Source organism: Drosophila santomea, chromosome X (genome assembly GCF_016746245.2).
Source record: "Drosophila santomea strain STO CAGO 1482 chromosome X, Prin_Dsan_1.1, whole genome shotgun sequence".
NCBI lineage: Eukaryota > Metazoa > Arthropoda > Insecta > Diptera > Drosophilidae > Drosophila > Drosophila santomea.
In genome coordinates, this window is record NC_053021.2 from 14,709,668 (window position 1) to 14,734,817 (window position 25,150).

Here is a 25,150-nt window from a genome sequence, read left to right on the forward strand (position 1 = left end):
TTACGAAAAAATTAGGCTAAGCACATTTCAGCTTTTTTTATTTTTACTTCCTTTCCAATTGTTTAACTGAAACTTTTAAGCTTGATTTGAATTCTCACTTTTGAATTTGATTTGACCGTTACGACTTCAGTAAAGGTGTGGAACTTCGCTAAACGGGGCTGTGTATGCACTAATTGGTTGATGTACTAGCTAAATTGCAGTGTGTAAATAGCCAGTGTGACCAGACCAGTGAGCAGTAAAATTACCAAAAACGCGTCAGGCACACCCTAACGCCTACCAAAACCGATAGCATAAATGGGCCGACACAAGCGAAACGTGCACACTGCTTTGTTGTTGCCCAAGGAGGAAAGTCGCGCAGTGAATTTTTTTCTGGTAATTTTTCTTTGCTCTCCTGTCACTCGCCACGTAAATCAGCCACACGAACCAAGTGAATAAGTTTAAATGTTTTAATAAACACGACAAAGACGATGTTTTGTGTTTGTGTATGTGCAATGTGCAAAGTGTAGCTACAGAATAAGTGTGAGAAGACAAACGCTCAGCGAAAAAACAATACACACACAGAAACACTGCAGCATGTACATATGTATATACAAACATGCATACATACACTGGGTTTCTAGCGTGACGTGAAGTGTATATAACGAAGCGAAATGAAATGAACAAACGCAAAAAAGAGAAAAGTGGAGAGAAAATTATAGTGGAAAACACGCAGACATTGTAAAAATGCGCATAGATCATAACGCAATTGTAGTAGTACAATTACCAAAAAGCAAGCATTTTTGCAGTTTTTCTTTTCTTTTTTCAAGTTATACATGTTATTTTTTTATTGTTGGCCTCAAATACATACATATGTACATCTGAGTAGAGCGAGTAAAGAGCAGTATACATATACTCGCTGTTTTTGTTTCTTTTTTTTTTGCTGTATATGATTTTTTTTTGAAGTTATTGAGCTGAAAGTAGAGTGCAAAAACGATTAACGAGCCGAAAACATGTTGTAAAATTCCATTCAGCATTTCCCACCACTAGCAACAACAGCAAAAGCAAAAACAAAGCCGTTTTCGCTCGCTCTCTCTCTCCCATCCACTCGTTGCTGTTGTTGTTACTTCATGTACTATTTTTTTTTCCTGTGTTTGCGGCTTCGTCATTCGCATGTATATATGTGTGTGTGTCCGTTGCGCCTACGTGAGAGAGCGTGCGTGTATATACCCGCAACGCACAAAAACACACACACAGACGCAAGGCGATTCATGCGCTTGGCTTACACTTTGTTTTTTCTTTTTTTTTCGGTTTCCGTTACAGTTGTGTAGTACATAGCAACATAGAAACATCGCCCAAAAATCATATACATACATTGTATAAACAGTAAGTTATTGGGATATGTACATATGTTTGTGTACATACAGCAGCGTGTGTGTGAGTGTTTAATTCTTTTGTTTCCCCTCCTAGTCTCTAACTAAATAATAATAACTAAGACTCTGGGTAAGTTTTTTGTTCGCATACAAACAGCTTTTTGACCAAAGAAACAACAAGAGAAACGCAAGGGCAGTTAAAGATATAACGAAAAGTGGGCGAAAAAGACAACAATACACATGCATACAGTCGCGTCCAGTTGAAGAGGACCGAAAATACAGGAATATATTTCGCTTTACCTGAGTTTTATTGCGTCTCCTTTTTCCACTTCCTTTAGTTCCGCTGCAACTCAGCTACCTACATTTATGCGTATCCTGTATACATATTACTTCCTGTTTCGCCAAATGTGCCATGTGTTTTCTGCTGCGCATTTAGTGGAGTTTCTCAATTGCCTTCGCTTTTATTAGGATTTTAACTAGAAACATTTTTAACGTCATTTAACGAAAATCCAATAAATGTATGTATAAGGGGAAAAACAAATTATATTTAACAGCGTCAAATTATCTGAATTCAAAGTTATTTAATATGTTTCTAGCTTGAATCGCTTCTTAGAAACAATTTAGAATGTCGCATTTTATGATTCACTAGAGAGCTTTGGAATTACTTTTCAAACTCGATAAATAGACCTATTTTTTGGTTGTCGACTGTGGCGACTGGCCCTACGTAGACGGCATTGCCAGCTGTTACCATTGAAGGCAACGTGTTCTTTGATTTTCTCGTGTTTCGGCTTACAAGATAAGATATGGCATATTTTGGAGTTCCCCAGAGCATCTGCAATTAAAATAATTGTCGATAGTTCGTTCAGTGTTTATATAGCTTTAGTTAACGGCACACCATTTGAAAGATCCTCGTTAGCGACACGCGCCTTTTAGTTTTATGGCTCTCCTTGTTCCATTGAAGATCAGGGATCCAGGACATTTCCAGGCAGGTAGAGAGCGCAAGGGACAGACGTTCGCTTTGCTCACTGTTTTTGTCTCTCTCGCACGCTCAGCTGCCGTAGTTTTTGTTTCCCAAGTTGCAGCTGGCTAATGGGAGAGGAGTGGTGAGGAGAGGGCAGCTGCATTTATCTTCTCCTCATCTCAGCCTCTCCGTGGGTCATTCCCCTTCTTGCTGTTGGCAATGACGTCGCGTCGCAACGATCGTTCGATTAAAACGTATACTGGAATGGTGGTAGCAAGTACCCCAACTTCCCCCCAACACTCTTAATTCACCTTTCTGCATTCCACTGAGGTCATTCCCTTGCGCAAATTGCACGTTACACAATTACCATGATCATTGCACCCCCGTTTTAAGCCTTATTTGGTATTGAATCAATAAAAGCTTCCCCACAGTTGTCTCTAGATAATGCAGCTGCTGAGCATCACATTAAAAGAGTGCATTTTGATATGTACATAAGTTGTCTTTTTTTTTATATCAGAAGGGCAAATCTGTAGCTTTGTATATTCGTATTTCAATGTATTTAAGTAAAATAATATAATTATGAGCAGAAGTCCATAAAAATTATGTTTTCGTTCCTCAATGTCAAGTGTCCACTGTACTTGTTAAGCTCGCTCAATGTTTTGAAAAACACACACATACTTACGCTTTTGGATACACTTGAAATAGCAATAACAACTATATGTATATAACAACAATCCAAGCTGACGATCAGCTGGAATGTTCGATGGATCGTTGATTGTGGCTGGCAATGCCGTTGTGATTTTGTTTCCAGACTGAGATCCATTCATGCATGCGGGTACATGACTCACTTTCCCAGCTGAGCGACTGTTAGACGCAGAGATGTGTACATGCATATATCTATGGATATATGTGTGTATGTATAAATACAAGCTAATGTACTTAAATGGGCTTTTATCAGCTGTTTCGCACACACGCTCACTCGAGTAGTGCATAATAGTGCTGCTCTATTTACACAACTGTGCTCCAAATTAGCCTAGCCGACTACTGTTATCAAACTGTAAAGTTTTTCTGGCATTTTGTTATTGCTTTACAATTCGCTGGCGCTTTCCCCATCTCTTTCCCTCGTACACTGGTGAAAAATGCCTGCTAAATGGTGTCAATGAAATCAATGAAAGGCTACATTTTTTGTTTATTATTATCAAGTACACGATTGTTTGTTTAATTATTCACTGAACTTGTGTGTCATTGCGTTATTATTTGCTGTTTTGAATCACTTAACAGTTACAAAAATCATATGTTTAAATATTTTGAAATCGTTTTGAAACTAGTTATTTTTTAGTTTTAATATGATACCACCCTTGGAAATGATATTACCAAAAAGTTGTGTGCGCTCCAACACGACTTTCTTTTATTTTGGTTTTCGATTTCATAGTGATTTAGCTTTCACCCATCTGCATATGGAAAGTCTATGGGACTGTGGTACTCGATTACTTCTGTTTGGATTTTCTTTCATTTCTGGGCTCTCCCATTTTATTTTGGAGAGACCGACCTTCAGGTTACCCTGTTGTATTTTCCCCCCAACCTTTTGCTTTTTCCAAATTCACAGCCTGTGACGCTTTTCGTTTCTCTATTTCCGCATTTTCCGTTTTCACTCTGGAAAGGCGAGGTACACACTCTGTTTTATATATTTCTGTACATATTTTCATTTTCCTTCCCTGGGCTTCTGTTTTTCTTTCCTCTTTTTTTTCGGCATTTGCTGCTGTATGTTGTAAATGGGAAAAGAGCAGCCCTCGAATTTGGTGACCATACCACCACCCCATTCCACCCGGCTTTTATTCTGGTTTTTGTGTTTCTGAGCCACCCAATGTGATTTAGGCCGCCCCACCCACTTTTGCGCCTTCGTTTGGCTGCCCTCGTTTTCTCTGGCTCCTCTTCTCCCCCCTCTCTTCTCGCCGTTGCTCTGTCTCTCCGCAGCTTCGTATTTTCCATTCTCCTTTTCCTCTGTTTGCCCAAAGTTTTGGCTTCCCATTCGCTTCCTTGGAATAAGAAAAGTTGCCCCTTCTTTCTTTATTTTCATCTGGGGGATCCCAAAGTGTAGGCGAAATTCTTATGTATGTATATAGATATAGTATCCAATGGATTTGCTTGCTGCTACAGCTTGTTGGAAATGTTACTTGATAAGATTGGAAGTGAATTCAGAAACATTCTGCCTAGCTGGATAATCTATCTAGTACAGTGCAGTTGATTTAAATTATTTATTTAGTGCACTCTTTTGTAAGCCATGATTATTAAAATATACATTTTTAAAAACATTATAGTACAACTGAATGACCACATTTACTTACTTACTTTACCTTCACCGAGTTAGCAATCAATTAAACATTGTTTTTCTTGCACTATATTCCGTATTTTGTTCGATTATAGTAAAGCAAACGTTCGATTAGAGTGAACCAAACACCTTGACTGCCTTAAAGTTTCTGTTGAAAATCGGCAAGGAATTTTCCTGCTCTGCAATCTCGCTTCTTGGTATTTTGTTCTTTGGGCAGCACAATTTTTTCCACCCGGCATTTTTATAAGCGGGAGGTAAATCTGCATTTTCACCTGCCCCTGTCACAAAATCCTAGCAAAAAGGCAGCTGCAATTGGCCTGCTGGAAAATAGGATCTATAACGGGTTATTTATGGTGGGGATTATGTTTATGTTAATATGGACTTAAAGTTAATAGCGATATGACACTTCTAACGATTTATATTTAATAAATCAAATGCTTGATTCCAATTTGAGTAGAGTGCAAAAACAGAATTTTAATTAGTGACATATTAAGATAACGCAGAGGCAATAGACATCTAATGATGATTGATAAGATATGGAAATAGTATTGTGTTGGAATGGGTTCAGAATCGTTTTGATTGCTCATTCCATATGGAATCTTAGTGATTAATTTAATTTGATTTGCCGTCATGAAGTGAAAGTTTAATACGTTCTAGGAATCTCTGTACCTAAGAACTAAACGAATTTTTAAGTCGGGTAGCGATACAAAATGCAGCTTGCTTCCAAGTAATTAACTTGCAGCTTGCCGCTTGCAGTTTGCAGCTTGCCACGTTCCACCTTTCGGCGTTTTCCACCCAACGGCCCAAAAATAAAAAGTAGGGCTATCACCTTGCCGGCATCCAGCTTCCGAGAATGCGGAACATCTGCCTGCCTGCTAAGATCCGCGATCCGGGAATCGGGAATCGGGGATCCGCGAGATGCAGCCGGCCACCCAAGAAAGTACGCCTGGCACACTTCCTAGCGGGATCAATTCGTGGGATTTTAGGTAGCCCACGCGACTGGCACGCGCACCTTGCCTCCTTCGATCTTCTACCTGCCGCCCAACCACCCAGCCACCGCCCACTCGTACGGAACCCCTCCGTCGATCCTTAAATAGATCGTTGGCCCGCAGGACCTCTTCAGTCGAGTTCCACTCGTGACAAGTCCAACTTGTGTCCTGATCTAGTGATCTTGTGATTTCTTGTGTGTCTTACATTCAATTTGTTGAAAAACGTAACTTTGTGATTATCCCACTATGGATTTCAATTTCGATACTGTGACTCCCTGTTCGACCATGTCGTCTTATTATAACTTTAAGATGGCCAGGTATGTGGTGTTATATTTAGTCACTTTGATTGCTAGTCAAAATATTGTATAAATGCGCAGCTTATTTACTAGTGTCTTGTATTAAGAAATCGTTTGCTTTAACTTGTGGTATGGCAACCCTGGATCAGCGACTGTATGCAAAGTGTTAAGAATTTAAGTCTTTGTTAAGTGTATTTTTAAGTTATACAAAGTTTTACAAATTTATTATATTCTTTGGGGATCTGCTTGTAAACAATAGCTACAAGAAGGGTATTCAAATGAATACCTTGATTTTAACTTAACGCCTGACAACTCTAGTTTTAAACACTCACACACACACACACACACATAAATTCAGCTCAATGCGTGATACGATTAACGGAGATTCTCTCTACTTATTTGTTAGTTTTTCATTGTATTTCGTTCATGAAATCGCGCAGCACACAACTCACGTCTTTGTCATGTTTTTATTGCCATCGTGTATAAGTAGAACCACCCACCCATTCCACCCCTTCCCCCACCCCAAGATAAGGGAAATTCAATTGAATCTAAACTAAATCGAATCAATCAACTCCTAGTACCAACAACAACAACAACTCTATCAACTCTTCAACTACTACAACAACTACAACAGCGCGCCTACAAGAACAGCAATAATAAGCACACACAAAGAGAAAACCCCATAGGACTTAAGAGAGGAAAGCACAGTGTGCGTGCACACATGTAAAAAGAGAAAGAGAGCAACAGCAATATTAGTACAACACAAGAAAGTTGAACAGAGGCAGAAGAGAAGCAGCAGGAAAACAACAACAACGACAGCAGCAGGCCAGCTGAGAGCGCTGAGCGCCAAAACAATTGAAAGTCGAGGAGGAGATCGATCGAATCGATCATCGTTCTTAGCCTCAACTCAACTCAATTCAACTGAAACTCCAATTCACCTCATCATCCTTTTCCCTTAAAACCGAAACTCACCTTCGATCGAGGGTGTAACTTTTGTTGATTCGAAAAACACACACTCGCAACTCTCAGGATATGTACGGCAACAATAATCCGGGTAGTAACAATAATAACGGTGGTTATCCCCCATATGGCTACAACAACAAGTCGAGGTAAATTTTTAAAACTTGAGTTCTTACGTTTCGTCGCCAGCCACATCCATAACTTTTGTGTTTGATCTTCCCATTCGATTCCCATTCGAATTTCAAACTCAAACATTCAGTCGAACTTCTCTTGAAAGTTTTGAAAAAAACTATTTATCGGTTTTTATTTTTGATTAACTGTGATCAATGTAGTACATATGTAATAATCGTTTTGATAACTAATAATTGTACGCTAGAGAATTTCGACTGTAGTACCCTAGTCCCTATCCCCATCCCCTCTTCCCTTCCGCCCATTCGTTCCCACACATAAAACACACAAAACGTAAAGATGATACAGTGTTTACCTAATTTTTTTGCTACCCAGATCTATTTGGCGAACGAACAAAACTGACCAACCCAACCTTTTTTTGAATAGTTTGTACGAAGAAGAAAATTCCCTGTTGCTGGAAAATAGTTTACAGTCAACGTTAATATTTGCTTTAGATTTAGATTTATTGGTTATGAAAGTTCAATTTTTTTTTACTTGTTCGAAAATCTCTCTTACTAGCAAAACTTGTCGGCATATGTGCATTGGTATTTGTGCAGGGAAGGATGTCGATTGCCAGTCGATAAGATCTTGAGATTGTTATCGATTTGCTGTCGATGTCGCTGGCAAAGACAACAAAAACCAGAAAAAAAGGAAATCATATTGAGTGGTGTTATAACCCCCTATTCATTTCACATTCACACACCCACACATTGTTTGGTTTTTAGTTCACTTGATTCTTTGTTTTATTTTTGCGCTCTGATATTATCAGAGAATGAAAAGAAAACCAACGAGAACAGCCACAGGAATGGATAACAATAACCGCAGCAACAACAACAAGGAGCATTCATATAAGTATAATTAAATGTTACATGTGCTAGATGGTGCAATCAATGATAACCGAAAACCAATAATCGATTAAATGCAAAGGGCAATCAACACAAACGAACACACAAACACATTGATAGCGAAACAGTGCAGCAAAAAACAGTCAATCGTTTTAAGAGGGGGTGGTGAACCCCCTTATGAGTAACAAGCCCGCCCCTGAAAAGCTCCGCTCCCAATTGCAAATTCATTGTATGTTTTTTTCCTAGAAAATGTTCATTTCGTTCCAAGCAAACCCCTATGAAAAGATCTTACTTTTTTCCATTGCATAGGAATCCCCTCATTAGCTGTATCTACCATATAAATCGTTCGATCTAGTTGTTACGTTTGCGTTGTGCCATTTTTCATAGCATACATTCATGCGCTCGCATTTATCCCACACTCGCACACACTTTCACTTTGAATCAGCTGATCGTCGTCTGCGTGTTTTCGTAATCGCGACATGCTTTATTTTTGTCCTATATTTACAGTTGTATGTGATAAAAGATAAGCAATATGCTAAAATGTTAACCGATCAACGTGAAACAACGTATAGTAACGCAATCTTCCATATTTATATATAGTAAATATATATATATATATATATATACACATGAACCATTTATGAGATCGAACTGCATTTACAAAGACCGAACGCGCGCCATGTTTGGGCCAACAGAAGCGTTTTGATTCCGCTGGGAATCGAAACTAGATATATCTCTTACATATACACGCGTAGAACAAGGCAGATACATGTATCCGTATCTGGGCAATTCGTTTGTGGCAAGAGGATTATAGAAACGGCCTAAAAACGTTCTCATCGTGCGGATTGTGCAACCTAAACAGTCTCACAATGTACCGGTAAATGTTCTTAAAACTGTTCCTCTCTCTTTTATCTCTTGTTTTTTTTATTGTTTTTTGTCTCTGTTTCACACTTACTGCTTGGCGTAACTGTACCAAAAAATAATTACTTTGTTGCCTTAAATGCCTTTTATTTCGTTTTTGTGTTATTTTTTTGGTCAGTTTTTCTTTACTCGCCTCGCATTATCCATATATCTTCCATCGCCAGATCTTCATTAGAACGTAAGCCTTAAGTTTTGCCTAAGAAATGACAAATTGACTGTTTTTTGCTGCCAAAAAAAAAAAGAAATATATATATAAATGAAAAGCGGGGTCAAGAAGTGGTCTGATTTCTATAATGATATTCCTAGGGCATAAAATAAATGGAGAAAATGCAGAAGCAGCGTCATTCGTGACATTTTTATGAGCTACTTCTTCTTTCCCCCCTTTCTTTTTTTTTTTGGGTCGTATAATTTATGGCACATTATTCAGCAGTCGATGAAATGTAAACAGAGGCAGCCACAGAGGGAGCCCTCTCCAAATTTAGTGCATCACGTGCTGTGCGAAAATTGTGTCAGGACCTTGACATGCAGTAGCCTTAAGTTATGTACGGTTATGTATGGTTGTCCCTTTTCCACGCATGTGTTGGGAGATTCTACAGTTTATAACTAGCCTTAAGCACCGGTTGTTGTTGTGGTTATTGCGTCGCCATCTGACTCTCACTCACACTCACACTCTCAGCCCCCAAAACCAAATCAAAACCCTAAGGCCCCAACATATCCCAATGCATATAGCCGACAAATTGCCTTTGCCCCCAAAGTTCTCTCACTCTCTGAATCCCTGTGCTGACCATCTCACTTCCTCTTGCGAGAGTATCCGCAGCAAATGAATAAAAGCCAAAAGGCAAATGCAAATGCAACATTTGCTCAAGGTCATAAAATGCCGAGCACACAACTACAAATACTAAAACATCAAACCGCAAGCAGAGCAGCAGCAGCAGCATCAGTATCGCATCAATCAACAATGTCAACAATCAACACCAGCGCAGAGTGACCTTGCCAACGACTATTTCAGATTTTTTAGTGACACTCTTTTTTTTGCCTTTTTTTTACTGTGCAATATTCATTAAAAACGAAAGCAAAATGCCAAAAAAGAAAAACTTAAAGCGTGACTTTTCCAAGGAGTAATTGGGACTTATACGTCTCACCTTTTTTTTTGCATATTTTTTTATTGTGCAAAATGAAAACAAGCTCATGAATATAGTGTGACCTTGCCAGCGAGTATTTGAGATTTCTGAGTCTCACTTATTTTTTTCGTACATATAGTGAAATTAAAAACTTCCTGTCCACACAAACACACACACACATATACCCCAGAAACAAAAAGAACACCCAACTCATAAACAAGAACCAAAAAAAAACCCTTTCCAGCAAAAATTATGTAACGCCCATCATCGACGTTGTACCGCAGCTGAATTTAATCGTGTGTAGACATTTTTTTCCACAGCCCAGAAAGAAGCAGCCACCATTATCACCGAAAAGACAAGCGAAAGACACTCACTGACTCTTTAGATAGTATGTAGTTTTAATTTGCACGGGGGGGCAAACGCGCCAGCTCCGCCCCCCATGGTCTCCTCGCCAACGAAACGCAATGTTTTTGAATCGAGGACACCTCCAAAGCCCTGTAAGTAACAAGACTCTAAGACTATACTAAAGCCAAAGGCAAAAACCAAATATATAATAATATTATCGCGAAATATTGGGGAAACACAGCTTGTTAAATACTATAAACTTCAATATAAGCCCTAACTTAGATGTAAATGTATGATCTAAACTGATCTGCAGCCAAAATTCGACGTGGGAAGAAATCAAAGTTACTATTCATTTTTTTTGTTAATGTGATAAAAAAAGTGCCAAAAGTGTTTATTTTTTTAAATTTTTTTCAAGTGAAAATGTGCTCCAACACAAAGTGTCCGATATTGGAAATAAACAATGGGTTACTAGCCTAGTCCCATGATTATTTTTTTTCTTTTTTTTCGGTGATTCGAAAGTACAAAAAAAATACATCATGCTTTTCTTAAGTGCCAACATTTAAGGTGAAAACTATTGGTTTTCATCTTATGGCAAATGAGGGTTTTGCAGTATTTACGGTTGAATATAGCTGAGGGATCGTTTAAAGGGTCAGGCTGTGTTATATTCTCCAAGAAACTGCAAAATCTTTACATTCATATTTCTCCTTTTTTTTTTTACGAACCAATACTGGTTTTCTCTTTAAAATTAAATCTAAGTCTTGTGATAATTTGCAAACGAGACCGTTCACTGTACTCTGCAGCAAGTTCTCGGAACACAATAGTCGTAAGCCTAAGTTAGTGGTAAGAAAAGAATCGTCAAATCATCCAGCGCCAAAACATTTCTTAATCATTTTTAAGATATTTTCAAACTAGCTTAATAATCTATAGTAAATTGCGCTTTATACATATAATTTTGATAATTTTAAATGGTATTTTACCTAAACCAATAACAACATCATCATTTCTCTGAATGCTAATCGATATTTTCTCTTCCCCAACGAAATGGAATCGATTCATCGAACAGCGGAGGGCGTGGATTTGGCATGTCCCATTCTCTGCCATCCGGAATGGTTAGTATTCATCACATTTATATACACATTCTTACGCCTGAAATTTATAATTATTGTTAGCGATAAATTTCCATTTTCAATTGCATGAAAGCAATCAAGTAAAGTACGATGAGACAAAAGCTATTCATTTGAAACCAAATTCAAGGCAATGCATTTGATATTGACTGACTTTTGTATTTTGTTTTTTGTTCGGTTTCGTTTTTGTTTTCGTTTTTTGATAATCATAACAATAATAATAATAATATAAATTTTATGCCTTTTACTATTTAATAGTTGTATGTTATTGAGTTTGTCTCATGAACGCTCTGGGGACACACGCTTTTGAATAACAAACAAATACTAAAAAAAACATAACTGAATTATTTTATGGATGCTGAACAATTTCATTTTGGTTTATTGATAATGATGCAAATCAACTTAACAACTTAAAGTTTGCAACTTAAACAACAAAACCTAAACAAACAGAAACAAAATAAACAAGCAACGACAACACAAACAACTTATAAATATACGTATACAAAACCCTTAAATAGAATAATCTAAACAATGAACACACAGAAATACAAATGCCAAGCAAAAATAACCAACTCACCTGCATGAGCCATGAAAAGCTAAGACAGTTTTTAATAGAAAAACCTTTAGGTATCGCCCTGCCACATTGTCCGTTTCCCTTTCCGTGTTCATTTCCGTTTCCGCCTCGGCTTTGGCTTCCGTTTACCGTTCTGCGCAGTCTGTACACACTGACTAGCAAAAATATTGGACACACCTTGATGCCATCGCATTAGATGACACCAAAAAGTGCAAATTGATACGAAAAGAACCCATTAACATTACCACTACCATCATATGCATAAAAAGTGCACTTCATGTTCATTCTAACTGTATTCAAATCATAAATATCAAAGGAAAAGAAAACTAACTTGATTGACTTCTGGCTCATTGTCATTATATTTTTGCCTCGCACTGTATTTCGTCTACCTCAATGACACAGACCCTCAGCAATAAAAAAACACACCTTCAAAGAAATACTTAAACAGACTTAACACAACACACTAAAGAAAAAGCTCAAGAAAACTAAGAAAAGGGAAGAAACATTTTATGCATTTCTTGAAATTCCATGTTATTTTCTTTGGTTTTTGCAACCCTGTGAATGCCGTTTAGCTCACACAAAACCAATACACACACACAGTACGGATACAGTACAGTGAAGCAAGAGAATGTTTCGATTTAATGCTTAAATCAAATATCAAAAATCAAATACAATTCAAAATCGCTGCACTCGAGTTTCAAGCACGCCCTTAAATCTAACCAATGAAATTGAAAGAATTAACGATTTTTCGGGAGATTTGCATTTGGAATATTGTTACCGTTAGCGTTTTTGTCGTAGATTTCTACGTTTTAAGCCACTCCGAACCTTCGCCACCTCATCCACTAACCAAGTTGTGTGTTGTTGTTGTTGCTGACCCGAAAGCAACGATCGATATATCCAATATATATCGATCTCGAGAACTTGAGAACTCGTCAAAATATAACAACCAAGCAGCAGCAAGTCAAACCGAACCCAACCGAAACGAACCACCATCCAATCCAATCAATCAATCAATCAATCTATCTACTAATAATCAACCCCAAGACAAGCGATATGAGGCCTTCTCACAACACTAGAATATCTTTGTATGGTTAATCTGATTACAGTCACGTTATGCGTTCTCGCCACAGGATACAGAATTTTCATTTCCAAGTTCCTCGTCGCGTCGCGGTTACAATGATTTCCCCGGCTGCGGCGGCAGCGGCGGAAATGGTGGGAGTGCCAACAATCTGGGGGGCGGCAACATGTGCCACCTGCCGCCGATGGCCAGCAACAATTCGCTGAATAACCTCTGCGGACTGTCGCTGGGCAGCGGCGGTAGCGATGATCTCATGAACGATCCCCGGGCAAGCAACACCAACCTGATTGTCAACTACTTGCCCCAGGACATGACCGATCGCGAGCTGTACGCCCTATTCAGAGCCATTGGACCCATCAACACGTGCCGAATCATGCGAGACTATAAGGTAAGTGTCCTCTACCAACTATATATCAGTTAACTAAAATATTCCCAACTCCAATTACAATTAAACAATTTTCACCAACATCATCCAACAGACTGGCTACAGTTTTGGTTATGCTTTCGTGGACTTCACATCGGAAATGGACTCGCAGCGTGCAATTAAAGTACTGAATGGCATCACAGTGCGCAACAAGCGGCTCAAGGTAAGATCTTTAAAGAGATCCAGTTGGCTTAAAAAGTGATATAACTAATCCATTTTTATGTAATATTCAAACAGGTTTCCTACGCACGTCCCGGCGGAGAATCGATCAAGGACACCAATCTGTATGTGACCAATCTGCCGCGTACCATAACCGACGATCAGCTGGACACGATCTTCGGCAAGTACGGTTCCATTGTGCAGAAGAACATCTTGCGTGACAAGCTCACAGGTCGTCCTCGTGGTGTGGCCTTTGTACGGTAAGTGACCGATAAAGTTTACTATGCTTAAGATGTGCACTAAATCAGCAGACTTAAAGGTTCGAGGTTCTCTGAGTCCAATGTTCTCTTCTGGTGATTACAACTCCAAATTAGAGGTTGGAAGTATAGAATTTATCGACTCGAAGAACCTTTGAATGTAATGTATATAACCTTTGGCCAATTGTATTATTAGGTTTTCCGCTTATTATTTCAACACCCGGCTCATTATGTGTTTTCTTTCTTTTCTTTCATTTTTATAAACCATCGCTCATTTGCCATCATCCACGGTGTGTGTTATTTCGATCGATAAATCAAACTATACAGGTACAACAAGCGTGAGGAGGCCCAGGAGGCCATATCGGCGCTGAACAACGTAATACCCGAGGGCGGATCGCAGCCGCTGTCCGTCCGGTTGGCCGAGGAGCACGGCAAGGCGAAGGCGGCCCACTTTATGTCGCAGATGGGCGTGGCTGCGCCGAATGTCCCACCGCCGCCACCACCACCGCCACCACATATGGCCGCTGGATTCAACAACATGGTGCACAGAGGTAGATCAATAAAATCACAGCAACGCTTCCAAAACTCGCATCCCTATTTCGATGCCAAAAAGTTTATCTGAAATACAAAAGCCCAAAAACGAATACAAGATGAAACACACAAGCAAGCCACACACACAGATATAATCAAGAGCTATCTGCTGGGTATATAGTACATATATACCACTTAATCTTGAGAGTGTTTACATCTGAACCTCTTGATTCATTTTGTTTTCTTTTTTTTTGGTATTACAAACAACAACAACAAAACAGCAGGCTACGAAAAACAATCCAACCAACAACAACAAACAAAACACTAACCAACAACCAACAACAAAATGAATGCATAATTAGTTATATTATTTGCTCTTAACTCGGTAATTCGTAATTGATTCAATTTATTGTTGCAATTTCGCAGTGCATATATATTATACTAATATATATGTCGTATATTTGGATAAAAAAAAAACAAACAAAAATTGAATTGTATTTTAATTTATTAGTGTAATTGGAAAATAATACAAAACTCTTAAAAAAAAAATTAAAAATAATTATTTGGAAATCTTAAAAAAAAAGTAATTTTTAGATACTAACCTACAACTAAATAGAAAAACGGAAACTCAACGTTTTTTGTTTAGGCTTAAATCTTAAGCTTTTCTTTCACAAATTTGATAACAGAACACACAAATACACACACGTACACACACACACACAACCAGGCAAAAAACGGTAAACTAGCACTTGAAGAAAAGTTCGCGTAGGAGTGTTCGTCAAAAAACATTTTTTAAAACATTTTTTTTATGTGTGTGTGTTCCGAAGTGGAAAAAAAAAAACGTTTTTTTTTTTCCCAGATACAGCACAATAATAAAACATAAAGCTGCAATTTTTTTTAATAACAATAATACACCGAAATGCACATAATGTATAATATATATTAACAACAAAGAGATAAACCAACCAAGGACTGAATCGATACCTAATTAAAAAAGCAAGAGAAGCATAACCCACTAAAAAAGATGATATATATCCCCACTTAAACGAAGAGAAGAGTGTGCAATTTTTTTTTTTTTGGATCCTGAAGTTTTTTTTGGTAAATTTTTTTCCTGTTTACACAAAAGACTGGTGCGAGACAACAGATGATGAAACAAATATTGCAATCAAGCAATCAGAACTGAATTATAAAAGTAAAACAAATCACGATATAAAATACAAATCTAAAGGAGTAAAAATTACTAAAGCGTTGCCGAGCATTAGACCTGTAACCCTTTTTAGATCCACTTACCTCTTCAGCATCTTCAGATCGCATCAATAATATTGAAATCGAATCACGCCTTTTTTTTTGGTTTTAATTTGCCCATCTCTACCAGCGACAACAACAACTACAATCTACTGCAAGATAAACAACATGAAAAAAAAAAAACAAGAAAACTGTAGTATTTCTGTTTTTCCAACTGCTATCTTCTATCATCAAGTTTATCCCATATATCGACAAAAACGAAAAACACAAATAATTAACAAAACAAACAAAAAAAGGAAAGAAACCTATTTAGATATACTTATAATATACATATATATTTCACTATATGAAACCTATTCTATAAAATAGCGTTAAATTTTAATAATTATTTAGTTTGTAGTGCGTTAAAAGCATTTCAAAACAAAAATCAAGTATATAAAACAAGATCCCGAAAGTGTGACCAGAGAAACTGAATATAATAAAAGGCGAAAAGCAAAACAAACATAAAACCAAAAACCAAAATTGCAAATTTTTTTTATTTTTTTTCAAGTTCAAGCTAATTTGAAAAAATGCAGTGTTGGAAAATGCCAGTTGCATCTGGATGTCATATACTTTGCAACGGGAAGTTTTTCTTCCAGACTCCTTTCACAATTTTTTTTTTTGTTTTTTGTTTTTCTTTTTTATTTTTGATCTTGCTTATCTGCCTTGTGTGAGTGCGTGTGTATGTGTGTGCGAGTGTGCGTGTGCTGTGGGAGCGAGAGAATGAGACGGCAAGTGAGTGTTGGCAGGATATATCACCATTCCCCATCTACCACGCGTGCGTGCAAGAGGGTACGAACGAGAGCGCGAGTGCAGATTTCCCGTTACAGTTACAGTACCCAGGCACAAGAGACAGAGAGAGGCGGACGACTGTGTGACAGACAGAGACACTGTGAAAGTGATTAGAAAGAAGTGAAAGGCGCATGGTAAGTATGCGCGCACTCAACCGAAACGATAACGGGGTGCTGCCAAAAGTCACACAACCACCCCTCTCAAAAAGAGAACCTCTCAGAACCCCCCTCTCATAAACCCCCATCTTTTTTTTTCTATTTTTTTGATGTGATTTTTTTTTTATATGAATGGATCGAAATATCAACGATAAAATAGACACGAAACCATCAACATATTGTTGTCTCTCTCTATGAACCCATACACCCCTTTATCGGTTCCAGTGCAAAAATAAAAGAAAACACTTTTTTTTAAACTTTTTTTGCCAGTGTAATTCATAATAACATTTTCTTCAAGTGAAAACTGTGTGCTAAGCTATGTTTTTTTTTTTTTTGTTACTCATCTCTGCCTAGTGCTCTCAAAAAAAAATCAAAATCCAAAAAAATCGCATAACCAAATTTATTTTGTATATTTTTTTCCGTGTCAGTGTTTTCAGTGTGGATATTTAAGGAAACAATTTTATATATTTACATAATTGCATTTACAATAATTTCTACCAAAACCAAGCAACAAATGTGCAAAACTATCCGAACTTATTTGTAGTTATTGCTTAACCCTCCATTTATTTTAGTTGGATCCTTAGCTTATATTTTTTAATGGCTTTTTGTTGTTGTTGTTTTCCATTTTATCAAAATATCATTTGCATTGTTTTACTTTGAGAGATTTATGAAATAGCTAAAAAACGATTTGATTTTATCTTGACCTTTATACAAAAATTCAGTTTTTGGTAAAAAAAAATCGCATTTAATTAAAACCAAAAAAAGGGAAAAGGTTGAAAAAGATTTATAAGTTGTTCACAAAGCCTATCATGTGCCAAAATTATTTATTTATTTATATCAGACAGAACGCTACGTTTTTTGTTAAGCTTGTGAAAGTATAATACGATATCCTTGCAATACAATGGTCATCGTGAGAAATATTTAAAGGATTCCCCTGATCAATGGCAAGAATATCTTCGAACTTCGGAAATTTTCGCCGAAGACAGTTTGGATTAAAAGTACTCACTTTTAGTTTGGTTTAATTTTTTTTTTTAGCTTGACTTTAGTTACTGGACTCCCGTTTTCTAGTTCAACCCGTAGTTTGTGTTTCTTATTGTATTTCGCATTTGTTGTTTCCAAGCCGTAGATACTCTATTGTATTTTTATCTACTCACAGCACTAACCCAGTACCGATCGCTTTTCCTTTTCTCAGACGAAGGAAAATCGATCGACTCATCTCATTTTCATTGATTGTTGTTGACAAAAGATGTGTTAAAAAAAAAAAGAAAAACAAAGAAAAGACAAGATCTTAATAATTGAATAATCTCTATAAACCATAAAAAAACAATCTTTTTATTCCCCCATTTCATCCAAAAACCAAGCAACCCCACAAAAAACTCAATATGCGCCGCAACTAATCCAAGTTGTACAATTTTTTTTTCGTTTTGTTCCTTTTTTTTCATTATAGACGGAGCTATGGAAAAATTACGCTCATTATTCGATGCTATATGCGATGCTATCTTTGGTCTCGATAGTAATTATTCCTTTTTTATATACTTATATTTCTAATTAAAACTACTCCTAGTCGTAAACTAGCATAGTTTCTTGCTTTCCTATCGCAGAAAAGCAAATAATTATAGAGCTTTTTTTTTTTTATTTGTTGAGCCCTTAAGACAGATCTAGCCGAGAGATCAAAATCAAAAATCAAATAACCGAGTCTATAATTTATATAAGTAGAGTCTATCAAGAAGAGAGCACACCCCACACAGACACACACGCACACAACACACGCACACTCATGCGCTCCCACATAATTGAGAAGACAGAAAATAAATGTTGAATTTCAGTTTTTAAATTTCTCATCAATCTATATAAAATATATATATTTATAACGAAAAAAAAAACTTGAAAAAGAAGCCGAATTTTCTTTTTAAAGCGTGCCATGTTTTTCGTTATTACTTTCTCTCATGTCATCATCCAGCTACTAAAACCATCTCTCTTTCTAAAAAATGGATTTAGTTACAAGGCTAAACTTTTGGCTCCTTGGCATTTGCTCTAACGCTTTTTTTTCTTTTCGAGCATCTTCCCGGGACGTAGAGCGCTATTTGGAAAAGTTCCAATTGAAAAACTGCCAAAAAAAAATTGTACTTCTAGATGAAACCCAATTCGAACTCAAATTGAAACAAAAAAAAACAAAAGAAGATATAAACTAAAATTGTATTTAAAATTCTAATGCTGGCCTTCCCAAAAGAGTTAAATTGCTAACAAAACCTGTGTTTGCTTGTGCTTAATATTCTTCACCCCTTATGAAAACTAAAACCGAGATCTCTTAGAGCCCCTCGTTTTGAAAGTTTTGTTTAGTGTTTTTCATTAGATTATCGTTTAATCCAAAATCCCCTTAATGGTCTGCTTTGTCTGCTCTGCGAACTCCTTCACCTACTTCATCAAAGTTATCCAGTTCGTAAATGTTTCTCGCTAAAAAAAAAAAATTAAACTAAACTAAACCAAATACCTGTTTAAATCTCCAACTAGATATTAATTAACAACTATATAAGACATGTTTTGCTTGCTAATGTTCTTTGAACGCACTTGAATATTTGTATGTGAGTGTTTGACATACGCCCACAGATCAGTCACAACATAAAACACACATAAATAAATAGACCCATCACCAGATCAGTCATCAATTTATTTTGATAACACCAATCCAATTCCCGTCCCATCCCAAAAGTTCCACGTAACTGAAATGGAAACAGAACAGAAAACATGGCACGTTTGATGAAAATTACGAAAACCCTTTAATCGTGTGTCTTATCGAGTGGGAAAACCTTTGTAATCACAAAAGAAAAAACAAATAAATATAACGCAATTACAAAACTTCAGCTTGAATTAAAACTACATGAAAATCCCTAAAGTAAATCAAAAGTAACAAAAATACAAGAAACCAAACAACAATAAACACTAACCAACCCAACACCATCTAAAAACAAGAAGGCAAACAAAACTCTCTAAAAAAAATACTAAACCTAATTAATCTCTCTCACCTAGGCTAGTTAAGTCAGGGCTCTACCAGAATGAAGGGATAAGTTATATAATAAGTTTTTTTTTTTATGTACTTGTTTATATAGAGCATGATAACTTAAAACATTATTGAAACATTATACTAATAATTTTTGTTTTTTTTTTAACCTTTTCTTCGCTTTCGCACCTTTCATCAATCTAGGCGATAACTTTGCCGATTTGCTTGACGGATTGTACCGCAGGAAGTACCATTATCCTTACTTATAATTGACACCGCAACAGCAGCAGCAACTACTTCAACATCAGCAGCAGGCGTTGGGCTTCACCAGTGGCTCCAATAATAGTATTGGCAATGGTAATGGCAACGAGAACAACATGCTACTTTACCACCAGCAATACCATCAACAACAATCACAACAACAGCGCCTGGGCAATGTTGCTGCTCACAATATAAGTCCGAATGGAAGCAATAATAACATTAACACGACGAACACCAATAACATTAACTTCAATACAATACGTCAGAATGGAGTTGCTGCTCTTCACTATCTGCAGGAGCAATTGCAATTGCAACAGCCGCAGGATCAACAATCACAACAACAGCAGCCATTGACTATGCCATCTTCGCCGCCGTTTCAACAACAATCACGCCACTCACAGCACAATGGCAGCAGTAGCAGTCTTGGCAATCAGTTGCTTGCCATAAGCAACAACAATAGTTTCAATAATAATTCCAATCACTCCAATAGTTTTACTGGCAATTACACCAACGGTAGCGCTTTCACCAGTAACGGTGCCATTAGCAGTAGCAACTTTACTAACAACCCCACAGGCAGTGGGAACTTTACCAACAACCCCACAAGCAGTGCGAACTTCACCAACAATCCCACAAGCAGTGGGAACTTCACCAACAACCCCACAAGCAGTGGTCACTTTGCCAATAATTCGGCAGGCAGCAGCAACTTCATTAACCATCTTTCTGGCAGCAGTAATTACACCAACAGCAACGGAAACTTTACCAATAATGCAGCTAGCAGCAGCAACTTCGCCAGCAATGCAGCTAGCAGCAGCAATTACAACAAGAACTGCAGCAGCAACGTCGTTGGAAACAGCAATACGGACAGCTGCAGCAAACACACCAACAACACTAATAATCACCACACTTCGCCGCAGCACGACTTCAGTTTTAATATGTCGACGACTGAACAAGAACTGCATCAGCAGACACTCAAGCTGCAACAGCTGCATCTGAGCAACAGCTTCAACAACACCACAGCAGCATCAACAACATCAGCGGCAGCATCAACTTCCACTTCAACAACGGCAACGGCATCATCCACAAACTCCGCAAATGTCGGATTCTTATGGCGTACATAACCAGAGAGTTGAGAAGCGTATGATGAAGGCAATCTTCAAATTATATATAATATATAAAAGAAATTTATATATACATAACTATGAATACCTTATATTGATCATCGTAGTATCAGCATCCATCGAAACCATATACAACAACCCAAATTTTTATGTTCTCAAACCACAAGAATTAATTTACTATTTTTTTTTTTTGTATGTTCCTCACTTTAACCCTTATGTTGTAGTTGGTTTTTTTTGTGCTTTTTTTTGGGAGGAATCTTTTTTTTTCTTTTTGTAACTAGCTCTAAGGCAAGACACGTATATGTATACAAATCATAAATAATTATATATATATATATACATAGAATGAGAAATCGACGAAGAAGGAGATCTTTTTTTGCTTAAACTTAGAGAAAAAACCTATGAGAAATACATTTTTTTGTCACATATTTATAACGTATAATCATAAAGAAAAACGTCAAAATATATTATACAAACACACACATATATATCTATACTATAAAACATACTTATAGGCGTGATGACATAAGCTCCGATTGTTTTTTTTTTCTCTGTCTGAAACTGATTTTTTTGGCGCGAACTATGCCGCAACAACGTACACGGCCATCGTGTATGTTTATAGCTGAAGTTAATCCAGATATATGAATACATATTATTTTTTTTTTCATAATTTATAAATGCAATTTTTTTGTCTATATTATACGTAACGAAATGGCTAAAATGACTGGACATGCTCAAGTTTTCAGGCTGTTTATTCATACATACATATAAAACGAAAACAAACAACTTAGCTAGAAGTACGCTTGAGTAGGAAAAGGAGAAGGAGAAAGAGAATCAGACAAAATTACAATACAAACCCAATTTTTTTCATAGCTATAATGAATATGTTTTTTTTTTAATACGTATAAATACTTTTTTTGAAATCCATTTTTTTTATTAGTTTATTTTACGAAACAACTTGAGCATGTGACAGCAAGAAAAACAAAAAGTAACATTCAAAAAGCGACTAACAAAGAAACGTGATAAATAGCCCGTCAAAACGAAAATCAGAGAAAACCGAATGGGAAAGATGAAAGAAAGAATAGAGACACAATCGAAAGTAACGAAAAAAAAAACACGTAAAATCAAAGGAGTGACTTGGTTTGATTGCTTAAACTTAACTTAATTCGAAAAAACGCATGGATAACGTTTTAACTTTGTATTTTATTTTACGTTTATGTTTTATTTTATTTGTTCGACACAGTTTTCGAAATTCTCAATTGACCAGTCACTCCATCTGCAGGCAACAAATATTTTTTCGGTGTAGGCACATAAGTCAATGAAAGAGAAACACAATTTTTAAACTACAAACTATGCGATGATCCTTTTTGCAAAATTCTATCAATACTTTTATTAATTACTTATAAAGAAACAAAAAATTTGTGGAAAAATTTTAATTTGTTAACAAAAAAAAAATACGGAAAAAAAACAGAATTTCAATTTTATTTTATTATTTTACTACCATGTCTCTGGCTAAAAACAAATCTTACAAGAAACTAAGAAAAACCATTATTTAAGGCAACTTAATAAACATTTTCAACACAAACAACATTACCCCTGAGTTTTCTTTTTATTTATACCTATGCTTAAGCCTATAAAAACTCTGTACCCGAGAATTTTGTATTCCCCCGAGTTAGTGTGACCTATAAGTCAACGAATTAAGAGTAATAAACAAAGATTAGATTTAAGCGAAACATGCAGATGGAAAAGTTAAGAGGCAGACTCACAGTAAACACTTACAGCTTGGTTGTGCTGAATACTAAATGTAACGATTCAAAAACAAAGCAAAAATAAATACAAATAAACCCGACAGCGCGTATTAGCGAATGCAAACAATTATACACAAAATCGAAAGCGAATATTGAATCACTATGTAAGCGACATTCATTCTAAAGCCAGCCCCTCCTCCAGTCGGGAAGGCGGCGTCGAACTCACTTAAATCGAATGCAAATAGTCTCAACCACAGTAGCCTTAGTGCGTAAGCGGATATATAGATAACGAATATCGGATATATCGAATTAATCGGAAGCAGAACTCATACATGCACCTTTGCGTGCATCGATTAGCGTCGATTGTCTCGTGTAATTAGATTAAGCCACGGCAAACCAAAAGTAAATATTAATATTCATTTTTTTCTTGGATAGCGAAATGAGCGAATATTTTTTTTGTGACTATTTTTTGAGCATGTGACGAAAGGCAAATCATAAACGAACTTGATTTTTTTTTGATGAAACAAGTTTTTTTTCCTCGTAATTCTTTAGAGAATTTTTTTCTTTACTCATAAGGAGCCAAGCTAATTTTGTTGTAATACCGAGACCGAAATGTAGGCGCAGCAACTGAATAGAATTTTTTTTTTGGTAATTTTAATAACTAACGTTGTAGAACAAGGTAACCTCACTGAAAACCTAATCGCAAATACATTTAAAATGTTGTTCAATAATAACTTAAAGCATGAAACGTGTTAAGTAACGGAATATACATTATACATTTTTTTATATCAAAGTAAATGTGTCTAGAAGGTAATAATCTTTTTTATAAAGAAACAACCAAAATACCAGAAATATGCATACAATTTTTTTTCTAGCATAAGACAAAGCGTTTTTTATATAAACATATATTATACAAGAAAACCCAAAAAAAAAAACAAAACAAAAAAAAAAAACTAACAAACGACTTGAAAAGAACCTCAACCAAGCGGAGATTATGGAGACAGACCCCAGATATAGGTTCAGATTCAGATAGATATATTCTTTTTCTGCTTCCGTTGAAGAAGTGATCGAAGTTAGGCAGATATAGGCGCTTTATCCTATGAAACTTTTTGGTATTATTTCGTGGTTTCAATTTCGACCATCTATCTGCTCTATTTCCTCTTAGCCTTTACCAAAACGTAGTGCCCCTTGTAGCGCTCATCTTTCATCTAAAAATTAAGATAAAATATTAACAAAAAAAGAAAACAAAAAATACAAAAAACGAGAAAATATATACAATTCAAAGAATACAAAAATGAGACATACATAGATATAAACAAATGGCAACTACCAGAAGGAGGAGATACGACCGCCCGCAGAGGTGAAGTCATTTTTTTTTTTGCATAGTGAGGTTAACACTAGATCGGATGGCGATGATTGTATTTGAAACGTGAACTGCCCTATGAAAGATTTTTTAAATACCGAACACCAACTTAAGCGACAGAAGAAACAACAACAAAGAAAAAAAAAATAAATAAATAAAGGAAACGAAATAAAATACAGATTAGGTAAAGAAGAAAATCGAGAAGAAAGAATACTATAAAATGCCTACAAATAAATGCATACCTAAAAGCAATATACATACATACATTCATACATAGAACAAAAGTTTAGTGGAACAAAACAACAGTTTAAATAGCAAGCAACAAACAAAGGGAATATATTCGACAAAACAATTATATTAACTATACCGTATACAAAACGTACATACATAAATATATATATATATATATATTATAAATATTAAGCCCCGAGCGGAAATTTTTTTGAAATAACTAAATATTTAAAAGTAATAAACGTAATGTAACGTAATATAACGATTAAACGACACACACACACACAGACAGACAAAAGACAGCCGACAGACTCGTAAATGTTCGTAGTCCGTAAAACTACACGAGAAAATGGGAAAACCCAATATGAAAAACTTGAATTTTAACTCGTTTATACAACAACACATATATACATATATTAAACTAGCAGCTAATTGTTGTACTTAAGAATGTCACATTACAAGAAGAGCAAATAAACGAAAGAACATTTAAAATTCAACAGAACGCAAAAGTAACGGCCGTTTTCATAGAGATGGGATCTTTTTCGGGGTAACAGTGCGCCTAACAGCATGTGGCAGCTTAACAGCAGGTGGAAGCTTAATAGCATGGGGCAACTTAACAGCACTGTGGATTCGATAACAGCGATCGTTTAAGTTTTTTAAATCATTGAATTTTGTGAAAAACATTTAAAAGTATAATTCGCCAATGTCAATCGATTGGGCATTTTATTTCATATTTCTATTCTATTTCCCATAACTTGGCTTAAATTTA

The 25,150-nt window shown here is 36.3% G+C and overlaps 1 protein-coding gene across 1 annotated transcript; it reads left to right on the top strand.

Moving 5' to 3' along the window:
- The first annotated feature begins 409 nt into the window (after positions 1 to 409).
- On the top strand, positions 410 to 24,878 carry LOC120457037 (uncharacterized protein MAL13P1.336). The gene is given in 9 exon segments (XM_039644204.2): positions 410 to 427; positions 6,503 to 7,033; positions 11,348 to 11,393; positions 13,113 to 13,448; positions 13,540 to 13,647; positions 13,722 to 13,903; positions 14,228 to 14,451; positions 18,110 to 18,175; positions 19,865 to 24,878. Coding segments are annotated over 8 exon segments (2,214 nt in total). The 5' UTR covers positions 410 to 427; positions 6,503 to 6,956; the 3' UTR covers positions 21,040 to 24,878.
- The last annotated feature ends 272 nt before the right edge of the window (positions 24,879 to 25,150 follow it).